The sequence below is a fragment of the Poecilia mexicana genome, unplaced genomic scaffold, assembly GCF_051168715.1.
Source record: "Poecilia mexicana isolate PSO_F unplaced genomic scaffold, ASM5116871v1 scaffold_2, whole genome shotgun sequence".
Lineage (NCBI taxonomy): Eukaryota > Metazoa > Chordata > Actinopteri > Cyprinodontiformes > Poeciliidae > Poecilia > Poecilia mexicana.
In genome coordinates, this window is record NW_028263371.1 from 50,522,995 (window position 1) to 50,547,321 (window position 24,327).

At 36.2% G+C, this 24,327-nt stretch overlaps 1 protein-coding gene across 6 annotated transcripts in view; it reads right to left on the reverse strand.

Moving 5' to 3' along the window:
• Positions 1–524: 524 nt before the first annotated feature.
• Positions 525–24,327, reverse strand: part of epb41l5 (erythrocyte membrane protein band 4.1 like 5) — a 33,730-nt gene continuing 9,927 nt past the window's right edge. The window contains exons 4-26 of one of the 6 annotated variants that reach the window (XM_088002298.1): positions 23,386–23,428; positions 23,183–23,261; positions 22,529–22,573; positions 21,981–22,033; positions 20,355–20,475; positions 20,090–20,177; positions 19,917–20,005; positions 19,715–19,817; positions 17,632–17,801; positions 17,023–17,129; positions 15,102–15,120; positions 14,691–14,727; positions 13,910–14,028; positions 8,320–8,471; positions 7,424–7,521; positions 7,195–7,329; positions 6,989–7,056; positions 5,817–5,939; positions 4,639–4,714; positions 4,272–4,352; positions 3,975–4,037; positions 3,735–3,877; positions 525–3,386 (exon numbers count right to left, since the gene is read on the reverse strand). In XM_088002298.1, coding sequence (XP_087858424.1) covers positions 3,317–3,386; positions 3,735–3,877; positions 3,975–4,037; positions 4,272–4,352; positions 4,639–4,714; positions 5,817–5,939; positions 6,989–7,056; positions 7,195–7,329; positions 7,424–7,521; positions 8,320–8,471; positions 13,910–14,028; positions 14,691–14,727; positions 15,102–15,120; positions 17,023–17,129; positions 17,632–17,801; positions 19,715–19,817; positions 19,917–20,005; positions 20,090–20,177; positions 20,355–20,475; positions 21,981–22,033; positions 22,529–22,573; positions 23,183–23,261; positions 23,386–23,428 — 2,082 coding nt within the window. In that variant the 3' untranslated portion in view covers positions 525–3,316. Of the gene's footprint in view, positions 3,387–3,734; positions 3,881–3,974; positions 4,038–4,271; positions 4,353–4,638; positions 4,715–5,816; positions 5,940–6,988; positions 7,057–7,194; positions 7,330–7,423; positions 7,522–8,319; positions 8,472–13,909; positions 14,029–14,690; positions 14,728–15,101; positions 15,121–17,022; positions 17,130–17,631; positions 17,802–19,714; positions 19,818–19,916; positions 20,006–20,089; positions 20,178–20,354; positions 20,476–21,980; positions 22,034–22,528; positions 22,574–23,182; positions 23,262–23,385; positions 23,429–24,327 lie in introns of all 6 variants that reach the window. The other 5 variants (XM_088002304.1, XM_088002303.1, XM_088002292.1 and 2 more) reach the window with 5 other exon arrangements.

Genomic DNA, 24,327 nt, shown 5'->3' on the forward strand with positions numbered 1-24,327 from the left:
TCTGTTAGATCATTATACAGTTACACATTTTTGTGTTTTATCCTTAAAGTCATTCCCTGTTTATTTATATACACGCAGTTTTGCTTGGAATTTGAGGCACCTTACTCACTTTGAATTGCCTTGTTGCTGAAAATGTGCAATATAAATAAAATTACCTGGCCTCAATTTAAAATCGATATAAAGTTGGCTGGAGGTCAAAAGTGTAAAAATTGCAACTAGAAAACCACCATTTTTCAAAATCACCAAGCAAAAAGAAATATGTTCATATTTTTCAGAAACAGAAGAACCAATACTATCTGAAAACTCTCCAATCTCAAAATGTGGAAAAAAAGTTAAACAATTCATTTCAGACTTCACTTGACGGTTAAAGTCAAGACATTTTTTAAAGATGTGCACAACCCCATAAAATGAGGGTACACCTACATGGTCAACTGGTTAAAAAAGCATGAAGAGGAACTGCTTTCAAATGTCACAAGTGTGAAGCACGGTGGTGATTGCATCATAAAAGAATGAGCGACAGTCGGTTTCTACTGTAGCAAGGTTTTACTGAGTCATGATCCAATAGTGAACAGAGGGTTTGTAGCATTTGAGACGTCACGAGTCGTTTTTCCAGTTTTGTACGTCTGCTACTACTTTTTAGTTAGAAACACCAAGAGGTCAAAGATCTGTAGTAACTGTACTGTATAGGTAGTTTCAAAAAATATATATACTTTATATGATTCGACTTTATATCTACAGCCATAACCATTTGCTACGACATTTCTTAGATAACACAAAGTTTGAACATTTGCCGAGTATAAATTATCTACACCTGCTAGAGTAAAACAATATAAAACATTTGTCTGTTTTATTGTCTGGATAATTACTATACATCACTGGAGTGAGATACTAAAGTAAAAAAGGAAAAAATATAGAGTCGGTGTCAATACTTTGCAGGGTGTAGCGGTACATGAAATACATGGCATATGGAAGGATCAGTCAGTTACAGGTGACCTCCGCTTTCAGGTAGAAACGGGTGCAGCCAGTTATTTTTATTGCTTTAAATGCAAAAACAGAAAGTCAGGAGATCTGGCCAGTATCTAAAGCAAACCACACCAAACCAATGCAAGAATGACTAAACACAAAACTGCTTTCTCTTGGTAAAAAGCAGACGTAATGTTTTGTGTACTGCAGCAGTGAGAAGTGTTGGAAATATGGCAAGTCATATGATAATTGTGCATTTACTTTGTGGGGCATTAAACCTGTTTCATGGCAAGAAATTTAATTTAATTTTAATTTAAGGAGAATCTAAAAAGTGGTAAGTAAGGGAGGTTTGTTTCTGATTAAGAGAGAAAATGGCTTGCCATACGTTAATAAACCAGCCATAACAGTTTTCTTTTGCAGAAATAAGTCTTAAGAACAATTTGTTGGATATTTGTAAAAACAGAGATATCCATCAAGGTTCCTACACATCAATTAAAAAAAACATCTGCATTTTTCCAGGCTCTAATTTCTCAAAGGATTTTTTGAGCAGAAATTTACTTTTTGGGGTTTGATACTATGTTTATTGTTGAACTCAAGAAGCAACTTAAACTAAAGTTGGCCATTAATTCAGCAGTGAGGTAAAGGGCTAAATCACTATTTTTTGTTGGATTAATCTTTTTTTCACAACCCAGAGAGATTAGACCTTAAAAATCAGAATATGATTCTTTTATACTAAAAGGATATTCTCTAAGGTGAAGTTATGTTTATTCTTTTTGTAAATATTAATAAAGTAATAGTTTTAGTACTTTCTTTGGCAACTAAATGTTATGAGAGCCATTTAATGAACCACAAGGCCATTTTAAAACCCTTATCGGCAAAAGAAGCAACAAAATTAACCCAATTTGACCTTTTAAGTTATTTTGTATTCGTGAATTCTCAGAAAGCAAAATGTCCAATGAGTTTGAAAAATTACTCAAGTTGTGATGCATAAAATCTAAATCCTTAGATAATAAAAAGGAATGAAGTATGGAAAAAATGTTTAATCCATACTTATCTAGACACACACAAAAAAGCAAATGTTACACTTTCCGAGATGAGGTACGAACCCTGTTAGTTTATGAGGTTTTAACTTAAGGCATGACCTTTTAGCATTTAATTCAAACTGGATTTTTAAAGAAAGTGTATCTTTGTATTTTAGAAATTTAGCAGTACGATGATGCCTTGTTGCTAATCTATGGTAATTTGTTCTCTCTTTGTTTGCAAGACAGTCGTTTCTAAGAAGCAAATATATATTATTTTTTTGCAGTCCAACCAAAAACCTAAGAGCTCTGATTTATGTACCGCTACACCCCCAGAACCTTGTGACTCCAACAGTCCAACGTTCGCTGTTTACAAAACCAGCCTTAAGAAATTTCACACTTTGTTTCTCCTTAATAGACTATTTCAGCTTTTGTGGATTTAAACGGCGTCAGACACAAACATGCTTGAACTGCGGCATTTCCAGCATTCTTAGATCACACGTGTCGAATACATTCATTTTATATAAGGCATGAGAGAAGCTACAACATGTTAAGACAGAGGTCGAGTCCACGCAGTCCCGTCGTCACAGCTTGTCAACAGCTTTCGCTTTTGGCATTTCGATGCCCGATTTAGAAGCTAAAAGAAGCGTGTCTGATGTGTGAAAAATGCAGATTAAAAAGAAGGGGAAGAAACTTTAATTAAAAACAATAAAATAAAACTTAATATTAGTGGTTATGAAGAAGCTTACTAAACTGGATCAAAAAAAAAAAAAGATGCAGAGCTATTTTCTACACCACTGAAACATCCTGGAATGGGCATTTTAAAACAAAACAAAAACACAGAAAAACATATTTATAAAACCAACTTTCTTTGAAAAGTCCAGTGTTGCAAAGAAAATCCAGTGAAGCTTTCGTATCCAGTGCTAGAGAAACTCAAAAGTGGACTTTCGAGGTTCAGGTCGGCGTCCTGGAGCAGCTCAGAGATCCAGCGGTCCCAAACGCCACGGCTACAATGAAAACTTTAAGTATCCAACACTTTGTGTCTCTTTTGTTTTCAGGTTTTAGCTCCACCTTCACAAACACAACTTGAAGATACTGACGCCACTAGAGGAGATCTGATCAGCTTGGATGGATTCAGTTAAGTGGCAGGCAGATCAACCCCCTCCTAAAAAAACAAAAACAATCACATGCGGTTGAGATGATAATGCTGCACGTTTGCAAAAAAAAAAAAAAAAAAAAAAGAATTCATCCTATGGTGAAAGTGATTGTAGTTCATGTGAAACGTGAAGCTGCCACAGTTTGTGGGGAAACAGTCTGGAAGCGGAGTGACTTCATCAGAGTTCGGTGGTCAGGAGGCCTCTGGGTTTGGCTCCGTCCTCCATGACGGGCGGCTGAACGTCGGCGCTGTAGGGAAACACGGCCCGTTATACGGCTACCTCACACAGGTAGGAGCAACTTCATCGATAAACAAGACGACTTGTTTCGCTACATTGGGTGTCAGAGTAAAATGGATCATAATGACTTTTCACATTTCTTTTAGATGCAGAAAGAGATTTTGATTTTATCTCATGGTCAAGATTATTCCATAAACTTACACCTTTATTTTAAAAATGTATTTTCCTTCTCAACACTAAAATTCACATTTCCTGTTTACTGAGGTTTCAACGCTCAGAATTGCAGACCGCAACCACATAGCTTTGACATTACATTTCAGTTTTTGTACTCGGGATATAAAAAGGTAAATAAATGCACCTTGAAGAGAGAGCGTTACGTGGGTGAGCGAGGTGAGCAGGGGCTGATGGGAGAACTGCTCCCCCATCAGCAGGGGGGAGGAGAGGAGCCACCTTAGACGACGGCTCCATGTCAATCAGCCCGTTTGTAAAGAGGCCAGCAGGCTGCTTTAGAGAAGAACCATGGAGGTCAGTTCTTAAAACAAAGCTTACGAAATCGGTTTCATGATTTTCAGTCCTAGATGAACTTTATTCGACTCACGGCTGATGCAGGAATGATCCAGCGAGGTGTGATGAGAGGTTTGGGATGCTGCAGTGGTGGCAGCTGGAACACAACAAAAAGACTCATGTTACGTCTCTAATATAGAAATAAATAGATCATTTGTCACCTAGTAACAAGCTTTGGACCTGGCACTTGTGTTGGGCTCTAATTTTTAAGCACACATGGCCAGGTAGAAGATGCAACTATAATTCATTTTGGGCAGGTGACCTCATGAAGAAATAAAAAAGTTTGTTTCATGCACCATGAATGAAAGGGAAAGAAAGCATCGAAACTCACTAGAGGAGTCGGATCAGTGAAGTCAATCAGGTTCTCAGAGAGAACACCAACGTTCTGAATATCAAATTCTTCTGCTTTAACCTGAATGGAAATAAAAAGCAGTCACCACAACAAAAAAACCCAACAGAACTAAGACTGACTCCAGATTGGCTCTACGATCCAATCAGCACCAGAACCTGGACTAAAACAAGCAGTGATGGACACGATGAATCTATTCCTAACTATTGAAAATGACTTCAAATGAAACTCAGTTTCTGACTTTACTATTTTGTTTTATATTTTTATTTTATTACTTTGCAAATAATCTGCATGTTTCTAGACTCTCCCAGCAGATTCACAGTTCCCATTTTAAACGAGGCCGAGTTACCTTTAGTGCCAAGCCTTCACTGACGGCAGGAATCTTGGGAACAGAAGGGTTCAAGTCCTCTGCCAACCTCTCTGCACTGGAGTGAAACAAGAGCGTACAAAAGCACTAAAGATTTCACTCGATGGTTAAGAAAGAAGATAAATAATCATAATTGCAACCAGATGAACATCTTAATAATTGAGTGGTAGATTAAAATACTTCCACTACAGTTTAAATTGCACCAATGAACCTGGAGTCGTTAACAGTTTGTGAATCTATTGATCAAAAAAGTGCATCCGTGTCTGATTTTTGGTGTGGCTCTGCCAGCAGTTTCCAGGCAGAAACCAGGTCATGTGACTCACCTGGCACACATACAGGCACTACACAAACAAACCAGCAGATGTCAGCGGAGACTACAAAGAAGATTATGAATCACTGGTTAAGGCTGTGATGTCTGGCTTTCCATGCCAAACATAAAAAAAATTAAAAATTCATTTTTTTTGTTTCAACCAGAAATTATTTTTTCTACACTTCAATTATCTTCAGCCAATTCCAGGCACGCTTTCACTTATTTATAGAGATGTTTTTAAAGAAGTCATTTAGGTTCAGTGAGCTGAGTTTCCATGCATTTCTCAGGTCCTTTTCCCAGAGTTCCCAGTATTTACTACAAAGGCAATAAAGAAGTCCCATTGAATGCAATACAAATATTTTTATTAAGTACAAAACACAAATTGCAAGATGGATGGATAGGTAAAAAAAAAAACATGATGATGGAAGGAAAAAATTAATAGAAAACAGATAACAGATGGTCAAAATGGATGGATGAATAGATTGATGTTGGCTTATCACGATAAATTGTACCATAAATTACTACGATCAACGATAATATTATTGCTTTGTGACAATTTTCAAGTAATATATTGATAATGGTATAATAATGCTAATCCGCCCTCTCAAAGACTAATAAACTTTGATTTTGTAAACAAAACTATGTACTGGACCTGGGAGACATTTTAAATATCTAAAACAAAACACAACAACCAAAAACAAATAAAAAATAAAATCCACACACAACCAAAACCATAAATAAAATGAAGTACGAAGGCTCCATAAACAAAATTGCTCTTCAAAAAATATCAGAATGAAAATAATCAAACTCATTTTAACTTATGCGATTAATTTATTAAACACACACATACCTGGCAGCTGCAGAGGAGACTAGTGAGGCCGGCTTCAGCAGGTCCCAGGAGTCTTGGGGGTCTGGTCTGCTGCTAACAGAAAGAGACGAATTACTGCCCAGTCGGCCCGTACGAACCTTCAACCTGCCAAACACAACACACACCGTTGTAGCAGCGAGCAGCAGTGTGTTACGCACAACTAGTCCAATTTACAGAAACAAAACGAACAGTTTTTCTTAAACGAAGGGATGAAACTGATTCTTCTGCAGTGAGAAATTCTCAGCACAAACAGATTTGTTCTGAACCAAAAAACAGCAAACATTTAACGCAATTTAACGTAAAAACATATAAAAACACAGTTTATGACACATCTAAGATAGCTTAAACACAAAACCATTTATAGTCATTTATGTCTGCTATTTATATATCCTAAAAATGTTTGCAAAAATACAGAATGAGCATAACTTTTGTTCATTAATTGGACTGATTTTATGACACACACTTCCCTCCCTATGAAGTCACAACACTCATCTAGAGTTTATTTTATCCAGTAATCCAGTTTATTTCAAAACGCACGACATTCAGTTATTCCCTTTTAATTACGGTCAAAAAGCTCCTTAAAAAGTAACAAAGGATAAACCTTGTTAATGTTCTGAGTGCAGATGAGAAGTTTTGTTATTAGTTTGAACTGAAAGTGACATAATGCTTTGAGCTTTGCTGGGAATATTTAGGAGGTCAATCCGTTCTAGAAGCCAGAGTGTTGAGATCGGCTGAGAATGCAGAGAATGACTCAGTTCATGACTCAGTAGAAGGACAGATGAGATATTTCGACAGAGAAATTTTGAGGGTTTAAGTTTTCAAGTTAATATGCTAAACTGTCAGTTTTATTTAAAGTATGTCATTGTTGGACAATATTTCTGACATTGAAATCATATTTAACCAATGTAAAAACAAAGTTCTTGGAAAAACATTTCTCCTAAAAGAAAACACTACACCAAGAGTGGAAATGCATTTTATTCCACATTTATCTACACACCTAGAAGTTGTAAACTTAGCGCTTTTCTAGATTTCTGCTTACAAATCCTAAATAAATAAAGCATAATACTACATCAGTTTTCTATTATATTTTTCCAGAATCCTCATGTTTTCCATGAGATCACTTTTATTATCTAATGTTTTTATGAAACACATACCTTGCAGAGGCTTCCTGCAAGTTACAGTTCTTGTCACCAGCCACCATGAGAAGTTCCTCCTGATGCCCCTGCACAGAAAACGTAGATGTGCGCCAGTAAATGCAAAGAAAGTATGATTAAATGTATTATTATCTATTATTTTTCAGATCAAACAGTAGAGTATTGATGCTGCTGGGTTAGTTGAGTTAGTAACGTCTGGTTCTCACCTTCAGAGCAGCAGCTTCAGCTTGAGCTTTCAGGATGTTGCTCTTGAGATCCTCAGGGGTGCGCAGCGGAGTGACAACTGGACTACTTCCTGCACTGTTCAGAACGCATTTCTCTGTGAGCTTCACCAGGTCGTCCTGTTGAAATTGGGATCAGAGCATTAAAAAAAAAAAAAAAAAAAAGACAACGCGCAAATAAAATGGCTCAGCATTAGCAGAAATGGACGCTCACCTGGTTGTTCATGGCCACATTAATGTTGACATTATTTCTTGGGGTAGCAGGAAGTGGGCTGCTCTCCAACTCCAGCTGCTTCAAACGAGCTGCTGCTTCTGAAAAGTTAATAACTCACATAAATAAACCCAACTCAATGCTATCAATAAGTTCCACTACCTTTTAAATACTCCATTTTACATGACTGTCTGCTTCTGTGCGAAATGGGAATATATACTTAATCTATTCCAGGGTATCTGCAGCTTTTAGAAAGTCAAGTTGAAGACTTTTTAAATGCCACCTTTAATAAAATGTAAGACTGGAAAACTGTAAATATAAAAGTTGGATAAAATCATCAGTGCAAAAAAAGCTAGTTAACTAGCAAGAGTATATCAACAGCACAAAAAGGTAGCATGTTAACAGTAACCTCAACCACCTGGAGTCACAGAATGGAATGATGTCTGACAGAAAAGTCCCACAAGAAAAAAAGGTTAAGTAGTTCTGCCACAACAAAAGACCTGGAATGTATTTAAGACCAACTCGCGTTTAAAAAAAATGAATTTAAGGCCTTAGTTTTAGACACAGAAAATTCTGATTTTTTTAAGGATAACCTGTATTAACTTTTTGGCCATTTGCTTTGTGCATTTTCTTTATTCATATGGTCTTTTTTTTTGGTCAACGCTGATGGGAAATTTCCATTTTCTGCACTTTAATGGACTAAAAAGTTTCCTAAATATTTGTTCATAGGTCCTGATAGATTTATGGGTAAAACTGCAAAAAGCTTTTAAATAAATTCACCTTAAATATTTGGAGCATTTCCAGTGCCTTCTTAAATGATTACTTTTGTTATTAAGAGGCCAACGTGTAAGTGCATTTTCCCACCAATCCGGTTGGGGGTATGGCTTTTCCAACCTTACCAGCAAGACTCAGTGGATCTTCTGCAGGTACGCTGGCAGCGGCATAAGCAGCACACGGTCCAACCTCTTCTGCAGCTGTGATGGGAGGAACTATGGAAGCCCTGAGGACGTCATCAATGCACGTCTCCATCAGGTCAGCAACTATGGGCAAGCTGCAGGTACAATGACAGGGACGTAGCTAAAAGGATCTGCCATAAAAGCACTACATTTAGCAATAGATTACCAAAAAAATACAATAGTAGTTTTTTAAACAAAAATACTCAGGATCAATGCTTACCTCTGTTATCCACAATGAACTCAGCATTGATGGTAAAACCGCTCCATTTATCAGAAGACAACAGAATGTGAAAATGAACTCCAACATCCCCAAAAACTAAACTCAAGCAACAAAAGTGGATATAATACACATAACCCACTGAAAAACCATTTAATGAAGCCAAGCTGCTGTGTGAACACAAACATTCAAGGAAAGCAATAACTTCTGTGGGGGAACAAAAAAAAAAAAAAAAAAATCAAAGCAATATTCTCAGAATCATCAGAGCTTGAAGCAAAACATTTGATACACAGACTTTGTTACAAAAGCTCCAGCAGAGGCCTGGTATCTACCTCATATTTCTGTTGCCTGGAGATGAAACTTAACTCAAACTATGATGTGTATTGCTGTCCACTGCCCAGAGTAGACCGGAATTAAAGGATAAATATTCCCAAAGACAGAAAATCCAAGTAGAAAACTGTAAACAGCCAGGAAAACATTGTAAGTTATGAAGTGAAACAGGGGGCCTTGTACATTTTCACATTTTCTCTTGTGAAAACAACAACAAATAAAGGTGGTTTACTGGGATATTATGAAGAGGTAAAATGATGCATAGTTTTAAAAATTATTTCACCAGTGAAAAACTGAATGTGGCCGGCGTTTAATTCCCTGAAATTTCACTCTGATGTGTTTAAATAAAATTCAGTTCAACAAAACCACCTGTAGAGCTTTAGATCAGCTCAAATCCTGCAAAAACAGCATCATTATTTCCAAGAAGTTACACAACCACCTGTTTCCATACATTAGTTTATTCTTTGAAATCATTTCAAAGCATTTTAGACAGATCATAATTTGGTTGCAGTCATGTAAACGTGTTCTTAAAGACTAATATTGTTAAATCACCTTCATTATTTGCTTTGTGCAACGCAGAATCAGTCTACCAGACTAGCCATACTAAGCATTACAATAAATTTGAATTCCTTCCATGAAACCTTTCAGTGTAAGTACTATTGATGTTATTACAAATAGCATAATTGTAGGATTTACTTATGATTCAGCATAATAAATATTTATTCAATTGTGGCAGAAATCAGATGAGACGACACCTACAAAAAAAAAAAAGAGATCTGACACTGGAGACGGAGACAAGAAGCCGGCTTCAAGCAGGAGATAAAAAAAAACAAAATTCCTGCATTTTCTGTCAGTGAGGATAGGGACCTGATTGGGACATTTTGGAATGTACCTCTGACAGAGGGAATGTGGATCTGTTCTGTGGCTTCAGTGTGCTCATGCTTTAATGCCCTCTTATCCAACTCCCTTTTACAACAGATGTGTGAAATGTTAGAACAGATTAAAAATTTAAAAATTGAGACAAAAAAAAAAAAAAAAAAACAGAACTAAAATAAAAAGCCAATCAAACTACTGTAGCTCAGAGAGAGTTTGTAACAGTTGGGACCATCTGATTCTCGTTTCCTCCGAGAGCTGAGACTGAAATGAAATTCCCGCACCTCACACTGATACCTGATGATAATTTCTTCATTAGGTGGGGAGGAAAGGTCAAGGAAGCACGTTAGGAGACAGAAAAGTGGTGAGAAACGGGACATAAAAAGCACCTCATGCTGGACTCCGGGAAAAGTCAGTGTTTTACCCCATTAGTCTGACAAGCAGTCTCACTCAGGAGGTTCCTTCATAAATACCAGCAACTTTGAAAAGAGTCACTTCGGTTCAGAGCCTCTCATCATTTAGTAGGTAACAAAGTCATCAGAACACAAAGTGAGAAGATTCTCAGTTGAGCTTTGATGAGACGGAGGCAGGAAGGATGGATGGATGTGTGGATGGGAGGATGAACGGAGGGAGACGGAGACCTGATGAAACATGTAGAAAGAAGAGGTGAAGGACAAGGGAACATACAGGAGATGGGAATAAAAATAAAAACAGGAAGTGAATGTGCTCTTAGGTTAGTGACAGGGAAAATCAGGAAGCAGGAAAAATGGGAATGTAAATCTCAAAAGTATTTGGTGAAATCATTTCTTTACAATTCAACATAAAAACGCTTCAGTACATGGGTATGAAACTATAACAACGGGTGGGGTTGAGATAATTATAGGTGTGTTGCGTAAATTTTTAAGTTAATATGATTTTCTCTCAGGTATTTTTTAAAAGTTTATCCCGCTTGTTTGGCAGTTTGTCACATTGAAATCATATTCAGTCAATGTGAAATCATACATTTCTTGGAAAATACTAATTTCTCCTAAAAGAAAAAATTCTATATGTATCCACACACATCTAGAAAATACATCAGATAATTTCTGTAAAGTGGAATTTCTGTGATGCATAAATGTGCAAACTCTTGCAGTCAATTTTCAGTTTTATTGAAATTAAGTATCTTGGCAAAGGAACCTGCTGGATCAAGACAAACATGCAGCTTCAGATTTTCTTCTTCATTGCTCCCAGCATTTAAAACATCCTCTGAATATTAGAAATAATTTTTTTTTTTCCCTTCACAGGCAGGTTTTACAGAAAAGAAAGGTCAGGAACCTCTCCTGTAGTGAATGGTTTATGGGAGCATGCTGCACATCTGGGATGATTGGGTTTAATATGTTCAAATCAAACAAAAAATCTGAAGTTTTACTTACTGCAGCACTAAGAGTTGAGAAGAGATCATTCAGCTTAAAATGATCCTGGTCAATAATCGTTCAATGACTTCATATTTTCATATCCATATCTTAAAGCCAAGAGATAAATTTGAATCAATTTGGCTGTTATTTGTGCCTAAGAGGTGTATAATTTTGTTTACATGCCAACTTTGTGAACTCCCGACTACCCTCAACTAGCAGACTTTATGAAATCGTTTAGTTCGGGGATTTTACTACGTGAGTATTAGATGTTTTAGGGTTGTTTTTAGAACTAATCTAAGAGGAGGAATTGGTTAAACCCTTATCAGACCTTAGGCTGATTTGTCTTGATTTTAAAGGACAGGCTAATTAGCTTTTTGTGTATGCCGAGATATTTATGCAAAAGCATACAACTTTGAGAGTCTAACAGGAATGAGCAAAATCAGAAAGAAGACAGATCACTTCATGAAACAAAAGTGACTTTAAATCTGGTTGATATTTTAATCAGTGAAGTTCAGTTTTTATTAAAGCAGGTTTGATTCATTTACATATCTGAAAAGTAAGAAAGGACACACCTACCAACTGATTAAGCATAAGCAGAAGTGTCAGGGTCTGTGTCAGCATAAAGTGTAATAGGATTATAAACCCATCAAGAGTGGCTGCTCATGTTATGAGAGCAGCTGCAGGCTGCGGCACTGCATACAAAAACAGCGACATCAAGCAAGAGAAAAAAAAAACCCCAGAGTTATATTAGTAATTTCACGTTGTCACACTGATAGCCTCCTGCTTACTTAAACTGATTTAGTTGTGGTATCTTTTGGTTAATTTAACTTTAATGCTGAGCTCATCCTGTTATTTAGACAGAACACACTGGGACCTTTAGATCTTCTGTCTGTGCTTGTAAAGCCTTGACAGCTCTGCCTTGTGAAGACAGCAACATGTTTGCTGCTTGTGTGATTTTATTTTTGGAACCATGTAAGAATCTTTTTGTACTTTCTTAAATTCAGTAGTAATATAAAATTGTATAAAGTGTAAGGTTTTGTGTGTACAAGTCTGTCAAAGGAAACCATTTTAGTTTGTTTCTCTTAAGATTTTTGTTCCTGTGATGTATAGTTAAACTATTTTCAGGAAAGGTGTTTTAGTGAAGTTTGCATTGGAGAAAGCGGACAGGATGCACAGATGACCAGGAAAAAAAGAGAGAAAAAAGAAGCTGCCGTCTCCAAAGCTGGAAACAGAACAGATAAAAAGAAGCTGAAATCAAACCCCATCCCCGATTCAAGCCACCGAAAACATGATCCAAGCAGAGACTCCCAAATCATCACAATTTCCTCCACCAATCAGGTTGGCACTTCATGCTGATTCAAAAGTGGGCAAACAGCAGATCACCATGAACTGCAGGAAAACATTAATCTAAAGCCAAAAATCAGGATGCCCGCTGCAACGCTGCGTCTGATTGGTTAAAGCCAGAGCCGAGTTTCAGAGTTTGGTTGTACCTACCAGCCTGCTGCCAGACCAGGACAATTTATCCTCAGTACATGTTAATACTGGAACACACAGGGGGACAATGTGGGTTTATGACAAAGAAAGTTACTTAAATGCATATGCACAGGATTCTTATTATCACAAACTCATACAAGTGTATAAATCCTTAATTACAGGGTTTGGAAATTTTTCCCCACAGCAAAATTCAAGCATTTTGAAGGTACTTTTTCAAACTTTTCCAGCATCGCACTTTGGAGATTCAAAACCAAAAAACAAATGAAATGAAGACAGTTTCAAATCACTATGATTTATTACGGTTATTAATAATATTTTGTAATAGTATCCTACATTCTACAGCACAAACAAGCTAAGGGAAAAGAACATTTTGTCTGATTTAAATTCTGACGGTAAGAAAGAAATGTGTGAGAGTAATTTTTAAATATCTGGTTTTAACTGTAAATAAATTCCTAATTTAGGCTTTTAATTAAACAATAAATTGCACTTATTCAAAAATTGTGCAGTTTGAATATCAAGCACCTACAAGGACTTTATACAGAAATCAAGCACTTTCCAAACCTTGAAAACACCTTTTTGAAATCCAGGCATTTTCAAGGATTTCAAGCACTCGTCACCAAAACCTGTGTTAAATTAAGCGCATCTATATTTGATAGCAAGATTTAAAAAGTCCAACAGTGCGGATATTTAGATGAAAATATAATATATTAAAATATATATACATTTAAACTTGTTTTATGTTCACTGCTGACAAACACACTTGAATTTCAACAAGAGATCAGCCTGAATGCTGCATTAAGCAACTAAAGTCCAGTGAAAATCCGTATGCAATGACACAACATGCATCTTATGTTCTGCTGAAACTTGAATATTTCACAGTGCGGTCAAGTAGCTAAAAAGTCACACAATCATTCATTTTTTCTTTCTTCTTCCGTCCTTTCACTGCTCCCAACAAGACAGGGTCAGCGGATAAGCCATGCTAAGCCACTCACAGGGCATTACACCATGAAAAACACACCTAGCTATCTGCCCAATTCTATCAGCTCCCAGCAGGGAGCAGCCAGCCTGGCCCAGCCACTCCTAATCTGACTTTGTTTTCATCATCATTAGATAGGAAACAAGCCACAGCCACTTATAAAAAATCCCATGTCTGTTGTATTTTCTTATACGGGTAAAATAATTATAAGTTGATGTCAAAGACTCAATGGATTCTGAAGATACTAACCCTCGTTTTTCTCCACCGGGACTTCTGGGTAAAGCTTCGATTTCCATTGGCCCACAGGTTGACGCTGCTACCGGACTCACTACAGGCATGCCGGACCAGGTGCCTCTGCTTGGAGAAACCTGGAAAGAAAATAAACACAAAATGATTAAAAACATCAACAACTAACATATAGGAACTCGACAGTAAATTGAGCTCCATTATTTCATCTTCAGGTGTGATAATAGGAGTCTGGTGTTGAGTAGCTTGGCAGAACTTGGTAAATCTGGAAAGAAATTCCCACATGTCTGACTCTTCACAGAACTTTATATACTCTGTGACCCGTTTATCAGTTATCTGTCAGTTTTAGTTTTATCTTTTTGTATGGTTTAGCTGTCTCCCTCCCTTGGTGACCTCTCTGTTTTTTTGAGTGCCGTTTATTGTCCTAGTTGTGATATTTTATTTTATCTATTTGTATTTTATTTGTATTTTTTCTTTTTTTTCTTATTGGTATAATTTCTTCCTTTTTTCTTTTAACTTGTTATTGTTATGGTTTGCCCTGTATAAAAATCCCTTCAAAAATAAAGTAAAAAAAAAAACAAAAAAAAAAAAACATCAACAACAGGACTACACTTTGAACACCTTTGATCTAAATAAATGAAAACAGCTCGAAAAGAAAAACTTACTCTGACAAACGCATAACAATATTTCAGTTTTGAATGTTAACTTTGTTTTCAGTGGGTTAACATGTGGAATTCAACATTTTGCTCCACATTCCTGATAGATTCATACTTGAGTTGCTCACCTTGTTGGAGCTCACACCATTACCTGAAGAAAGAACACTGAGAAAAGAGACAAAATAGACTTCAATAAATGACAAACAGAAAAGCTGACTTTACTTTCAGTCAGTCAATTACTCTGAAATATACTATATTGCATTAACTAGGTCATTTACAATCTGTTATAAACTAATTTGCAGAACAATTTGTTATTTTACAACTGAACTGATGCCAGAGCTGTAATAAAAACAAAACAAGGGAACTATGCCTGTTGAATCTACATACAATTTAATTTTATAGCCCACAACAAAAAGCAGCTGTTAAAAGAACAGAACAGTCACAATAAAATGCTGTTTTGTGAAAATGTATAACAGCAGAGTGGACACAACAAATCTCTCTAAAACAAATAATAGAAAAAAAATGATATTTGTACTTACTCCTGGGGGTTGAAATGTCCTGTGAAATATAAACAGTTCATTGTGAGAGTAGAAGATTTCCTCCCTCCCCACCTCACCCCCAAAGCATTCAAAGATTCAGAAAAAGGAAACATGAATTCTCAACTCTGGACATTTTTTTTCTCACAAAACAATTTTGTGAGAATTTCATTCAGGGGAAAGCAAAATTGTCCATAGTTGTTGAGAACTATGTAAGAAAAACTAGTGAGTTGTTACTAGGGCTGTTGTAAACGAATATTTTAGTAATCGAGTAATCTATCGATTATTCTTACGATTAATCGAGTAATCGGATAAAAAAATTATAAAATGAAATATTGGTAAATCTGGCATAATACCGGTGTTACTATCAGATATCAATATCAGTCCAATTTTTCATATTTGAGCATCCCTAACAGTTGCTTTTTTGTAGTTTAGAAAACTAACCTGTAACAATAATAGCTCACTTTCTAAGTTAACCAGAAGAAAAGTTATAGAAAAATCTGAAATTATATTGAATGTAATAACAAAGAGGCAGGCTCACAAATATGCTTATAAAAAATGTCTACAATCCAGCTTTTAGTTTATGTATTCATCTTCAGTGAGTTTAATAGATTAATTAAACTCACCTTGCCACCTAACCTGTCACGCTTTGGGTTTGAAAATACGGGAAATGCCGCCTGGAGTGGGAGGAGAGGGTGAATGAACGAACATGGGGTGGAGGGGAGGAAATAGACCAGCGGACTGACGAACCGTTAGACCGGGGGACGAACACGGGGGGAAGCAATACGGGATATTTACCACACCTTCACTGGTCACACTCAGAAACTCATCTACCAGCCATGTACGATGCGCTCCGCCACCCGTTTCTTCAGACCGGGATATGAAATTTATTGTGCGGTTCGTCGGTAAAGCTACATTTACACGGTAAGCATCAGCTACTCAGCCGCCCGCCCTGTTCAGGCTATCCGCTCACCTCAGCGCTCTTCCCGCCGTTCGCTTTCAACCAGCAGCCCCGGAGGAGAAATGCTGCCGTACTCCAGGCATTCCCCCAGTCATTTTAAGGATGCTTATTGGTTCCCCAAAAACGATAAAAAGTCGGGCATTATCATCAATCAATAAAATCCCCACGGGCCAATCTTGAAGATTGGACTTTATGCCGCTGAGACTTAGCTTTTGTCAACAACTCAGAGGCGGAAGTGAGAGCTCCGCGCAACGCAAATGAAGTCCCGGCCGGAACACGGTGCGCTAACTAATAAAACATAAATTAACGAAGCTTCGAGGCAGGTAAATTTTCCTCGAGGAATTTTAGTAATCGAGGTACTCGAATCATTCGAGGAATCGTTTCAGCCCTAGTTACAAACTTTTACTCTCACTTTCTACCGCCAAGAAGTGTCCCATGTCATGTTATGGGCAATGTGATTTTAAATCAAAGAGATTGTGGCTCTATATGACTCGAGCCTGTGTGCCGCATAAAAATGTTGTGGCACACAGGCTAATTTCCCGTCACTCTTTGAAGTAAAAAGGATAAGAGAACATTCTGCTCAAACAAGTCACAGTGGTTACAATTAATATTTTTACAAGACTTTATCATGTCTACAGTCAGAGCAATAATTAAATGTTTCAAAACAACTGCAGCTTTAACAAACGAGGCTGCATGAGGAGCCTTATGGTCTAAAAGTCTCCATAATAATTTACTAAAAGGTTTTTGTTCATGTCTTTGCAAGGGGTGTCGATAATTGTATTGGAAAGACTGAGTCCAAGGGTATTTTTAAGCCATTTGCTGAACTGCAAGACTGTTTTTCCAATTCTACAATTCACTCTAAGAAAGGGATAATTAGATTAAAGTCAAAGTTACCTTCAGTTAATGATATCCTCAAATACAGTGTTAGTTAATTTCAGATCGATGAGCCTTAGTTTACATCACCTCTGCTTTGCATGGTTCTTCTGGAGTATCGCCGACTGGGTCTCCTCTCAAACGAGGCTGAGCGCCTTGTTTTACTGGCCTTGGTTGTCTGATACTCCGTCTTTCCACTGGTCAGAAAAATAAAGCAAAAAAACTTCATTTTTATCTTCACCATTCCTAACAAACCGCAAATCTACAGTGAATTTCACTTTTACTACAGTAACTATCAGAGCAATGACCCCTGCTGAACTCTGTAACCATCCAGGCGATAACCTCTTCCTAACAACAAAACCCTGCAACCCCTGTGTTAAATCAACACCACCACCAATGCTTATCTTACTGGATACCCTTTAAACACACAGAGGGGAGCAAGCTGACTTCTGCAGTATGTTGACACCGAGTACCAGTGGTGTACTAATTTAGATATGTATGGATACAAAATGGAATATTTTGCACACTGAAAATGAGTTTTTAACTTTCCAAATTCTTCACTGGATACACAAAGGCCTGGAGAGCAAACTGTGACCTTTTTCTTTCACAAGTACCTGAAGTTTTTAGTAGTGATAACATCACTGCTAAAATTCAAACTTCAGTGCATTTTTCCCTTGGTATTATTGGTGCATTTGTTACCTGTATCTGAAGCGGGACCCCATCCGTATGAATCCAGAGCGCGCAGAGTTTTTCTGTACCGGTCCTCTGAGCCTGAAGAACGCATGGTGCTCCACTGCACACTTCCACAGATGCTTACAGGCTTTGGGGTGGTCCATCCTGAAGACAAAGGTGTGCTCCTGCTCTTTACCCTAAAGAGGGATTTAGGGTAAAATAAAACGTTTTTAGAGAAATAACACTCCGTAAAATAATTTTCTTGATTCAAATGCTGCTGTTCAAGTTCAAATAAAAATGAAAAGAAGACATCTCTGTTCCAAGTTGGAGTTTCTCTCCAGTGGTTGCATGAGTCTTAGTGTTTCATATGTTCCTAACAGAGTGGTTTAACCTCAGAATGCAGGATTACTGGTGATTTCTGGAGTTTATAAAACTGGAATGGGAAGCAGCTCCAGTTGTAGACACTCTGTCTACTTTTAAGACCAGGCTTAAAACTTTCTTTTTTTTTCCAGTAGCTTAGGTCATCTTATCTCTGAGGAAAACTTGTCTGTTTGTCCTCCAGCAGGTTAAGCCTATAACTTCACAGACATCTTCTACTTTCCATTTATGCATAATTTCAGTCCAATCCATCCATATAATCTAATTTCTACATTCATTTTATTATTTTATATGTAAGCTACTGATATATACTCAACTGTATTTTAATATAATGGGTATATTGACAATATATTGAATATTTTTATGAAAACAGTGATGGCAAACAAAAAAAATCTATACTGTATAACTAAGAAATAATCGTAATATTTTTTGACCTCATTAAAGATGATGAGAATGTTACCATTCTTTATACTACTTTAAGGTAAATATTAGTATATTTGCATCAACTGAAAATATATTTTAATTCTGAAATAATAGTAAATTTTACTGTGCTCTTACTGAAGCACAGCTAATACTCCTTTATTTCTATGTGTGTCACTTAAAACTAAGGCAAACCTTTTTTGTCCTCCCCCTACTTTGCAGAAATAACTGGTGCATTACTTGTTTTCAGTATGAACCTGCTGAACAATGGCTTAGGGCTAACAACGAGCTGGGAGTCAGCCTCACTCAGACAGAAATCACGAGATTTATTTCAGAGTTAGAATGCTGACTCACCATGTAAAGACATCTTAGAAACACAACCAGATTAAAAACTGATTACCAAGTAAAAATTAACATACTTATGAATTTACCAACATTCTTGGAAAACAACAAAGTTTGATGAAAATGTTTCAGTTCTTTTTATGTAAAGCTTTGTTAACTTTAGCATTGTATATTCTGATTTGGAAAGCAAAACCAAAAATATGAATGCCACCCTTCGATATTTCACTAAATAAAAGGTGAATAGCTGAACTGAGAACAAGCTAGTGTGACAATATTGTTTAATTTGCTCAGCAGTCTAACTGCAGAAAGGAGGAGGTTTTCAAGCTGAAATTGAACTTCTGTGTGATGTGTGCATGTGTGTGTGACAGAGAACGAGGTGGGGGCGACTGTGCATACCAGAAATACCAGAGAGGGCAGGTTTCTTTATTAACCTCACTCAAAGACCCCCTGGATGGACATAAACAGACTCTTTGTCTCTGTTTTACAGTATTATTACAGTAGTTGATTTTTTTCCTCCATAACATTGTAACACGTTTTACGGCTCACATATTCCAGAACATATTTACAGAAAAAAAAGCTTCCTGTAAAAGGAAAAAAATAATCTCTAAATTAAGATGAACATCATTTATTTGAAGGACCTGAAATTTGGTAAAATTTTAAGATTTATGAAATTGGTTTCTCTTTCTTCAAAATGATAACTCAGGCTTTGATATGTTTGAAATGGCTAATATCTGTAGGTTTTACAAACTTTCTCTCCCTTTGAAAGCACCTTAAATGATCAGAGGCTTTTAGCTAGAACAGCGGGTTTTAATCCTGTAAGTATCCTCTTCTCTCGCCTAAAAAACGAGAGAACACAAATCCACGTCAGCAAAACCCCTTGGAAAATCCCAGGTCCGATTGTTGCAATACGCCTTGTGTGACCATAAGAGACTGTTGGTTTGGCACTTGACTAATGTGTAGGTAGATGTACATTTCTGTCATCTGGGTGATAGTTTCGGTTCACCTGGTCATCGTCCTCCACCACTACCAGGGTCAGTTTGCTCTTCTTGAAATCCAGACGAGTTATCTTGGGCCTACAACAGGGAAAACAAAAACATAAAATCAGATTTAGAACTTGTAGGAAAAATGAGCAAAACAAAAGAATATATACACTATGTGATAACTAAACATACCAGAAGAAGAGTCCGATCTTAGTTTGACCTTCAAACACCAGAACTCCAGTAGGAGTTAAACCCAGGCTGTACTCATTACCATCTCTTGCCTAAACAGACCATGGATGATTATTAATGTTTCTTCTGCACAATTAATTGCTTAGATATTCTTAATCAAGCCAAATATTATTCACCTTGACCATATGCATGTCCACTCCGTACATTTCCAACCACTTTGCTTTATTTAGGTAGTTAATTTCAGCCAGTGCAGGTGTCTGACCTCTGAAAAAGAAAGCATGAAATTGGATGAGCCACAAAAGAAATGGAAAGAAACAAAAAAAAAAAACTTACAAAGTGTAAAAGTACAGAATGAGGGAAATTTAATTCTGAAAGAAATATTTGTCCTAAACTGTTTAGAGATCTATTTTCTTCTAAATTCAGTCTCAGTTAAATGAATACCTGCACTCCTTCCATGTATTGTAGATAGCAAGCTCCATATCCTCCGTCTGCTCTGGAATGAACCGAAATTCTGACACCAAGTCCAGATTATGTTCCAGTGGGTCACAGTCACCTAATTCAGCTGAAAAAAACAAACAAAAAAAAGCAGACAAGTACTTGTGATTTAAGAAGATACAAAGCAAAACAAAGCACACTAATTGACAGGCATATCCGATATACTCATTTAAACTTTTGGCCCTGAGTAACACTGAGGGGAAAAAACAGAAAAAAGGTAGAAAAAAGACTGACTGAGGGAAAGAGAGAAAGCAGAGAGGGTGTTGGATTAGGGGGCCTCTGAAGAGGACTGAACACTAATGAGCTGGCACTTAACCCAAAACTAGCTATGTATGTGTAAGCACGTCCATCCAAGAGTCTGCGCACGCAATGCCATTCCATAAACGTCTCCAGTGATTGACTTTTTTTTACAGCTTATGAAATCACTCTTTTAGGTGAAAGAATGAAGGCTGGTTTACTCTTAAAAAAAAAAGAAAAAAAAAAAAAAAAGGTTGGATTCAAGGAACATTGTCGCTGTTGTACAAATTGTATTATTTGGATAATCAGGTAAGAACCCTGATGAGACAAAATTTTACTGAAACTACCAAGTACTTAACAGCAAAGAAGGGTGCAACAGTGCAAAGTCAGCTTTTTTACATTTTAGGTTTCAGCACATTGTGTATTAATAATTATAACAAAGACTAAATTTAATTGGAATATTTGAATGTTTTCCTACATATGTAATAACATGTGCTTGTTTTAATATAAACTATTCCAAGAGTTCTTCTGACTGAAGTTGGCCTTGAATGGAAAGCAGGTACTTCATATGCAAATGTTCTAAGACAAGAGAAACAAGAAATGACTCTCAAAAAATGAAATATTTCCTAAAGTTTGAAGACTAGAGCAGGGGACTGAAGCCACAGGTAGTTCTTTGGACATTCCTCAATGGATCTTACAAATTTTAGCTGAAAATGTGAAAACGATAAAGAACTGACTAATATTTTTGAATATAGATAAGTATTAACAGTTTTTCTTTTTTTTTCATGGAATAATTGCATTGAATTTCCACAAGCAAATCACTAAATATTTGCTTCTTATATCAGTAATATAAGAAAAGAGATTTGCTTTTTCTTATCATAAGGTTGAAAACTACTTACATTTTCCTTTTTTTTCTTACATTATTTTTTGCAAACATATTTTCTGGAAAAGTTTTATGTTTTTTCTTTATTATAAAAAAACAAAAAATAGAAAAACAATGTTTCTTTTAAAATTACATCTGTGGATATTTACTAGGAATTGTCTTTTTCCTACAGGGCAGGTAACATTTTTGGCTCTAAGTGAGTTCTATTCAGCTGGACTGAGGCTGTTTAGTTGGCAGAGGCTGGAAAAAAATACATCTGAGCATCGTTACTTCTCTTTGTTAAGCAGTTATACATAAAAATTATTTATGTGATGAGAAGCAGTCTTTTGCATTTGCGATCTTACACACACTGGTATTGCGATGATGAATACAATTCAATATACAGCAGTCCTGCTTTTTTACCACAAAGATCAAGAATTTACTATAAAGAACAAAAACGTAGCTGTACTTACCCTGTAAAGAGAAGGCAGCCAACTCCACCGCTGTGTCAAATGGACATTCAAGCCTAAAAATCAAATATTGGAGAGGGTTTACTGTAAAAGTCTAATAATGGCACTAATTGCTAAAATAGCTCTGCTCCAAAATGTAAATTTTACATGGCACTGCTGCTTTACAATTACAAGGCCAAAAAGGACTTTGAGGAACTCACAATCCAAAAAGTCAAATATGTTTCTCTCATCAGTAACAGTGAGGAATAATTTTGACTTATAACATTGTAAAACAGACATGACTGAAAAAAAAAAATCACCGATAAACAAAGCTTAGGAGAGTTTAACGCCTTTTTTTTTTCAGGTTTAAAAAGGTGTTTATGAAAACCTGTATGGTGTAACAGCTTATATTTTTGGCTTGTGAACCATCAGGACAACTAAGTGGAACAACCAGAACAATTAAGAGATAAAGAGTAGAACAAAGTGATTTAAATCTTCTTTCTTCTCATTTTCTTCTATGTTATTGTCAAAAAAATAAAAAAAATAAATAAATACATAAATATATCACATACTTGCCACTGAGGAGGTCTTGCTTCAACTGTAACACAAAAAGGTATCTGAAAGACGGACAACATAAACACGGTGATGGATGGCCTAAACAAAGGCATGAGATCTGATTACGGTTAGAATAATTTTACCCAACATGATAGCTGGGAACACAGAATCAAATAATATTTTATGTTGGATGAGGAACTCCATGTTAAATAAGACAAGGAGTCACTGTGATCTCTGGCAAATCTATTGACTAATATAATGTCTGACAAATAGAGATTTTACTAACATAAAGAGAATAAATAATTTAACTATTTTGGTTTAAAATAACTTTTCCTTGTGGAATGCCATTTTAAGTTTTCGGTGACTGACTATTTTACACAACTTATAAATTGAACACAGTGAATCAAATGATAGAGTGGTGAAAATATTTTGACAAATAGTGTAACAAGTGGTTCCATTACTGAGGAACATCAAGATGTACAATCTGCCATATAGGAATAATGAACTAAGATGGAGTAATGAAGAAAAAAGAACAAAAGAATGAAAATGAAAAATTTTCATGCTTTTGGATATGAATGTATAGGTAAAATAAATTTTTCTATCAAATTATCCTTGTAACTATAATTAATCAATCTGCCATTTGTTTTTTTTAACTGCTTCCCTTTACTTACCTGGTGAGTTCTTCATGTAGGTTGTTCGGTTCCGAAGAGTAGAATTTGACTCTCATGTGAAGGCAGTATGGTGGACCAACTAAGTTCAAATGGACCAAAATATCAGCTTAGTGACAGTGTGATGTTTAACTGTTAAATCAATTGATGATTAAAACAGGAATAATTGTTAATGTTAGCATTGTGAATGGTACAATAATACTTACTTTTTACTTGCTTTTTGATACTTTTGGTGACGTCGAGCCAATGCTGAAACAAACAAGAAAACGATAGAAAAGAAAATATTTTCAACTAGGTTTAGTTGAAAAAGACAGCTTCAAAAATTCACAAACCATGTTATAGTCAGGGCTATTGGAACACCATTGTTTAAGAAACACTAAAAACAATGTTGATAGTATTTGGGATCACTGTATTGTTGCAATAGTTAGTCGTTTCCATGTTTCAAACCTCTAGCTGTTGATTTACAGTGCACTAATAAGTTTGGAGCATTCTTCCAACTTGTGCAATGCACCAATAGCAGCGAAACAGGTTCTCTATTTTGCACCGAGAGCTTCTTTCTCAGTCTGCTCATTGTCAGTTAAGTTAATGACAAGCTTGAACTATGGTAGTTCCTCATTTCTAATTCTAACAGGACAATGCACCAAGAGATCCATCATATGGAGTTTTGGAATGGACGCAGAAGATTATATGATTAGATGTTTATAGAAGGCTTCTGACCAAAGATCTCATGAAAATTTAAGGACTAGAGCTAGAGGTTTGGTTGGTTCCAGAAAGCAAACCAGTATAAATGAACTCTACCAATTCCAGCAGGAAGAACTGGCAAAACTCCAAACACAATTTTGTCCAAAATTTGTTGATGGGTACAAAAGGTGTGTGGCATTTCGGCAATGTGTTAATGGCTTTTCAAATATTAGTTGTTTTTTGTATATATTTTAACCTATGTATATATTTTATCCATTTTATCACATGTCCATAAGAGAAAATCCAAATTTTCAAACTTGTGCACCAAATCCTTGTTTCTAAACCTCATTAAGGTTGTTTGCTGAGATGGACTGAAACTGTAACAGCTTTAAATTATACATGTATATTTTTAAAGATTCTAAACCCATCCCCAGCAACTACATGTTGAGGAACTGTCAACACGCTTA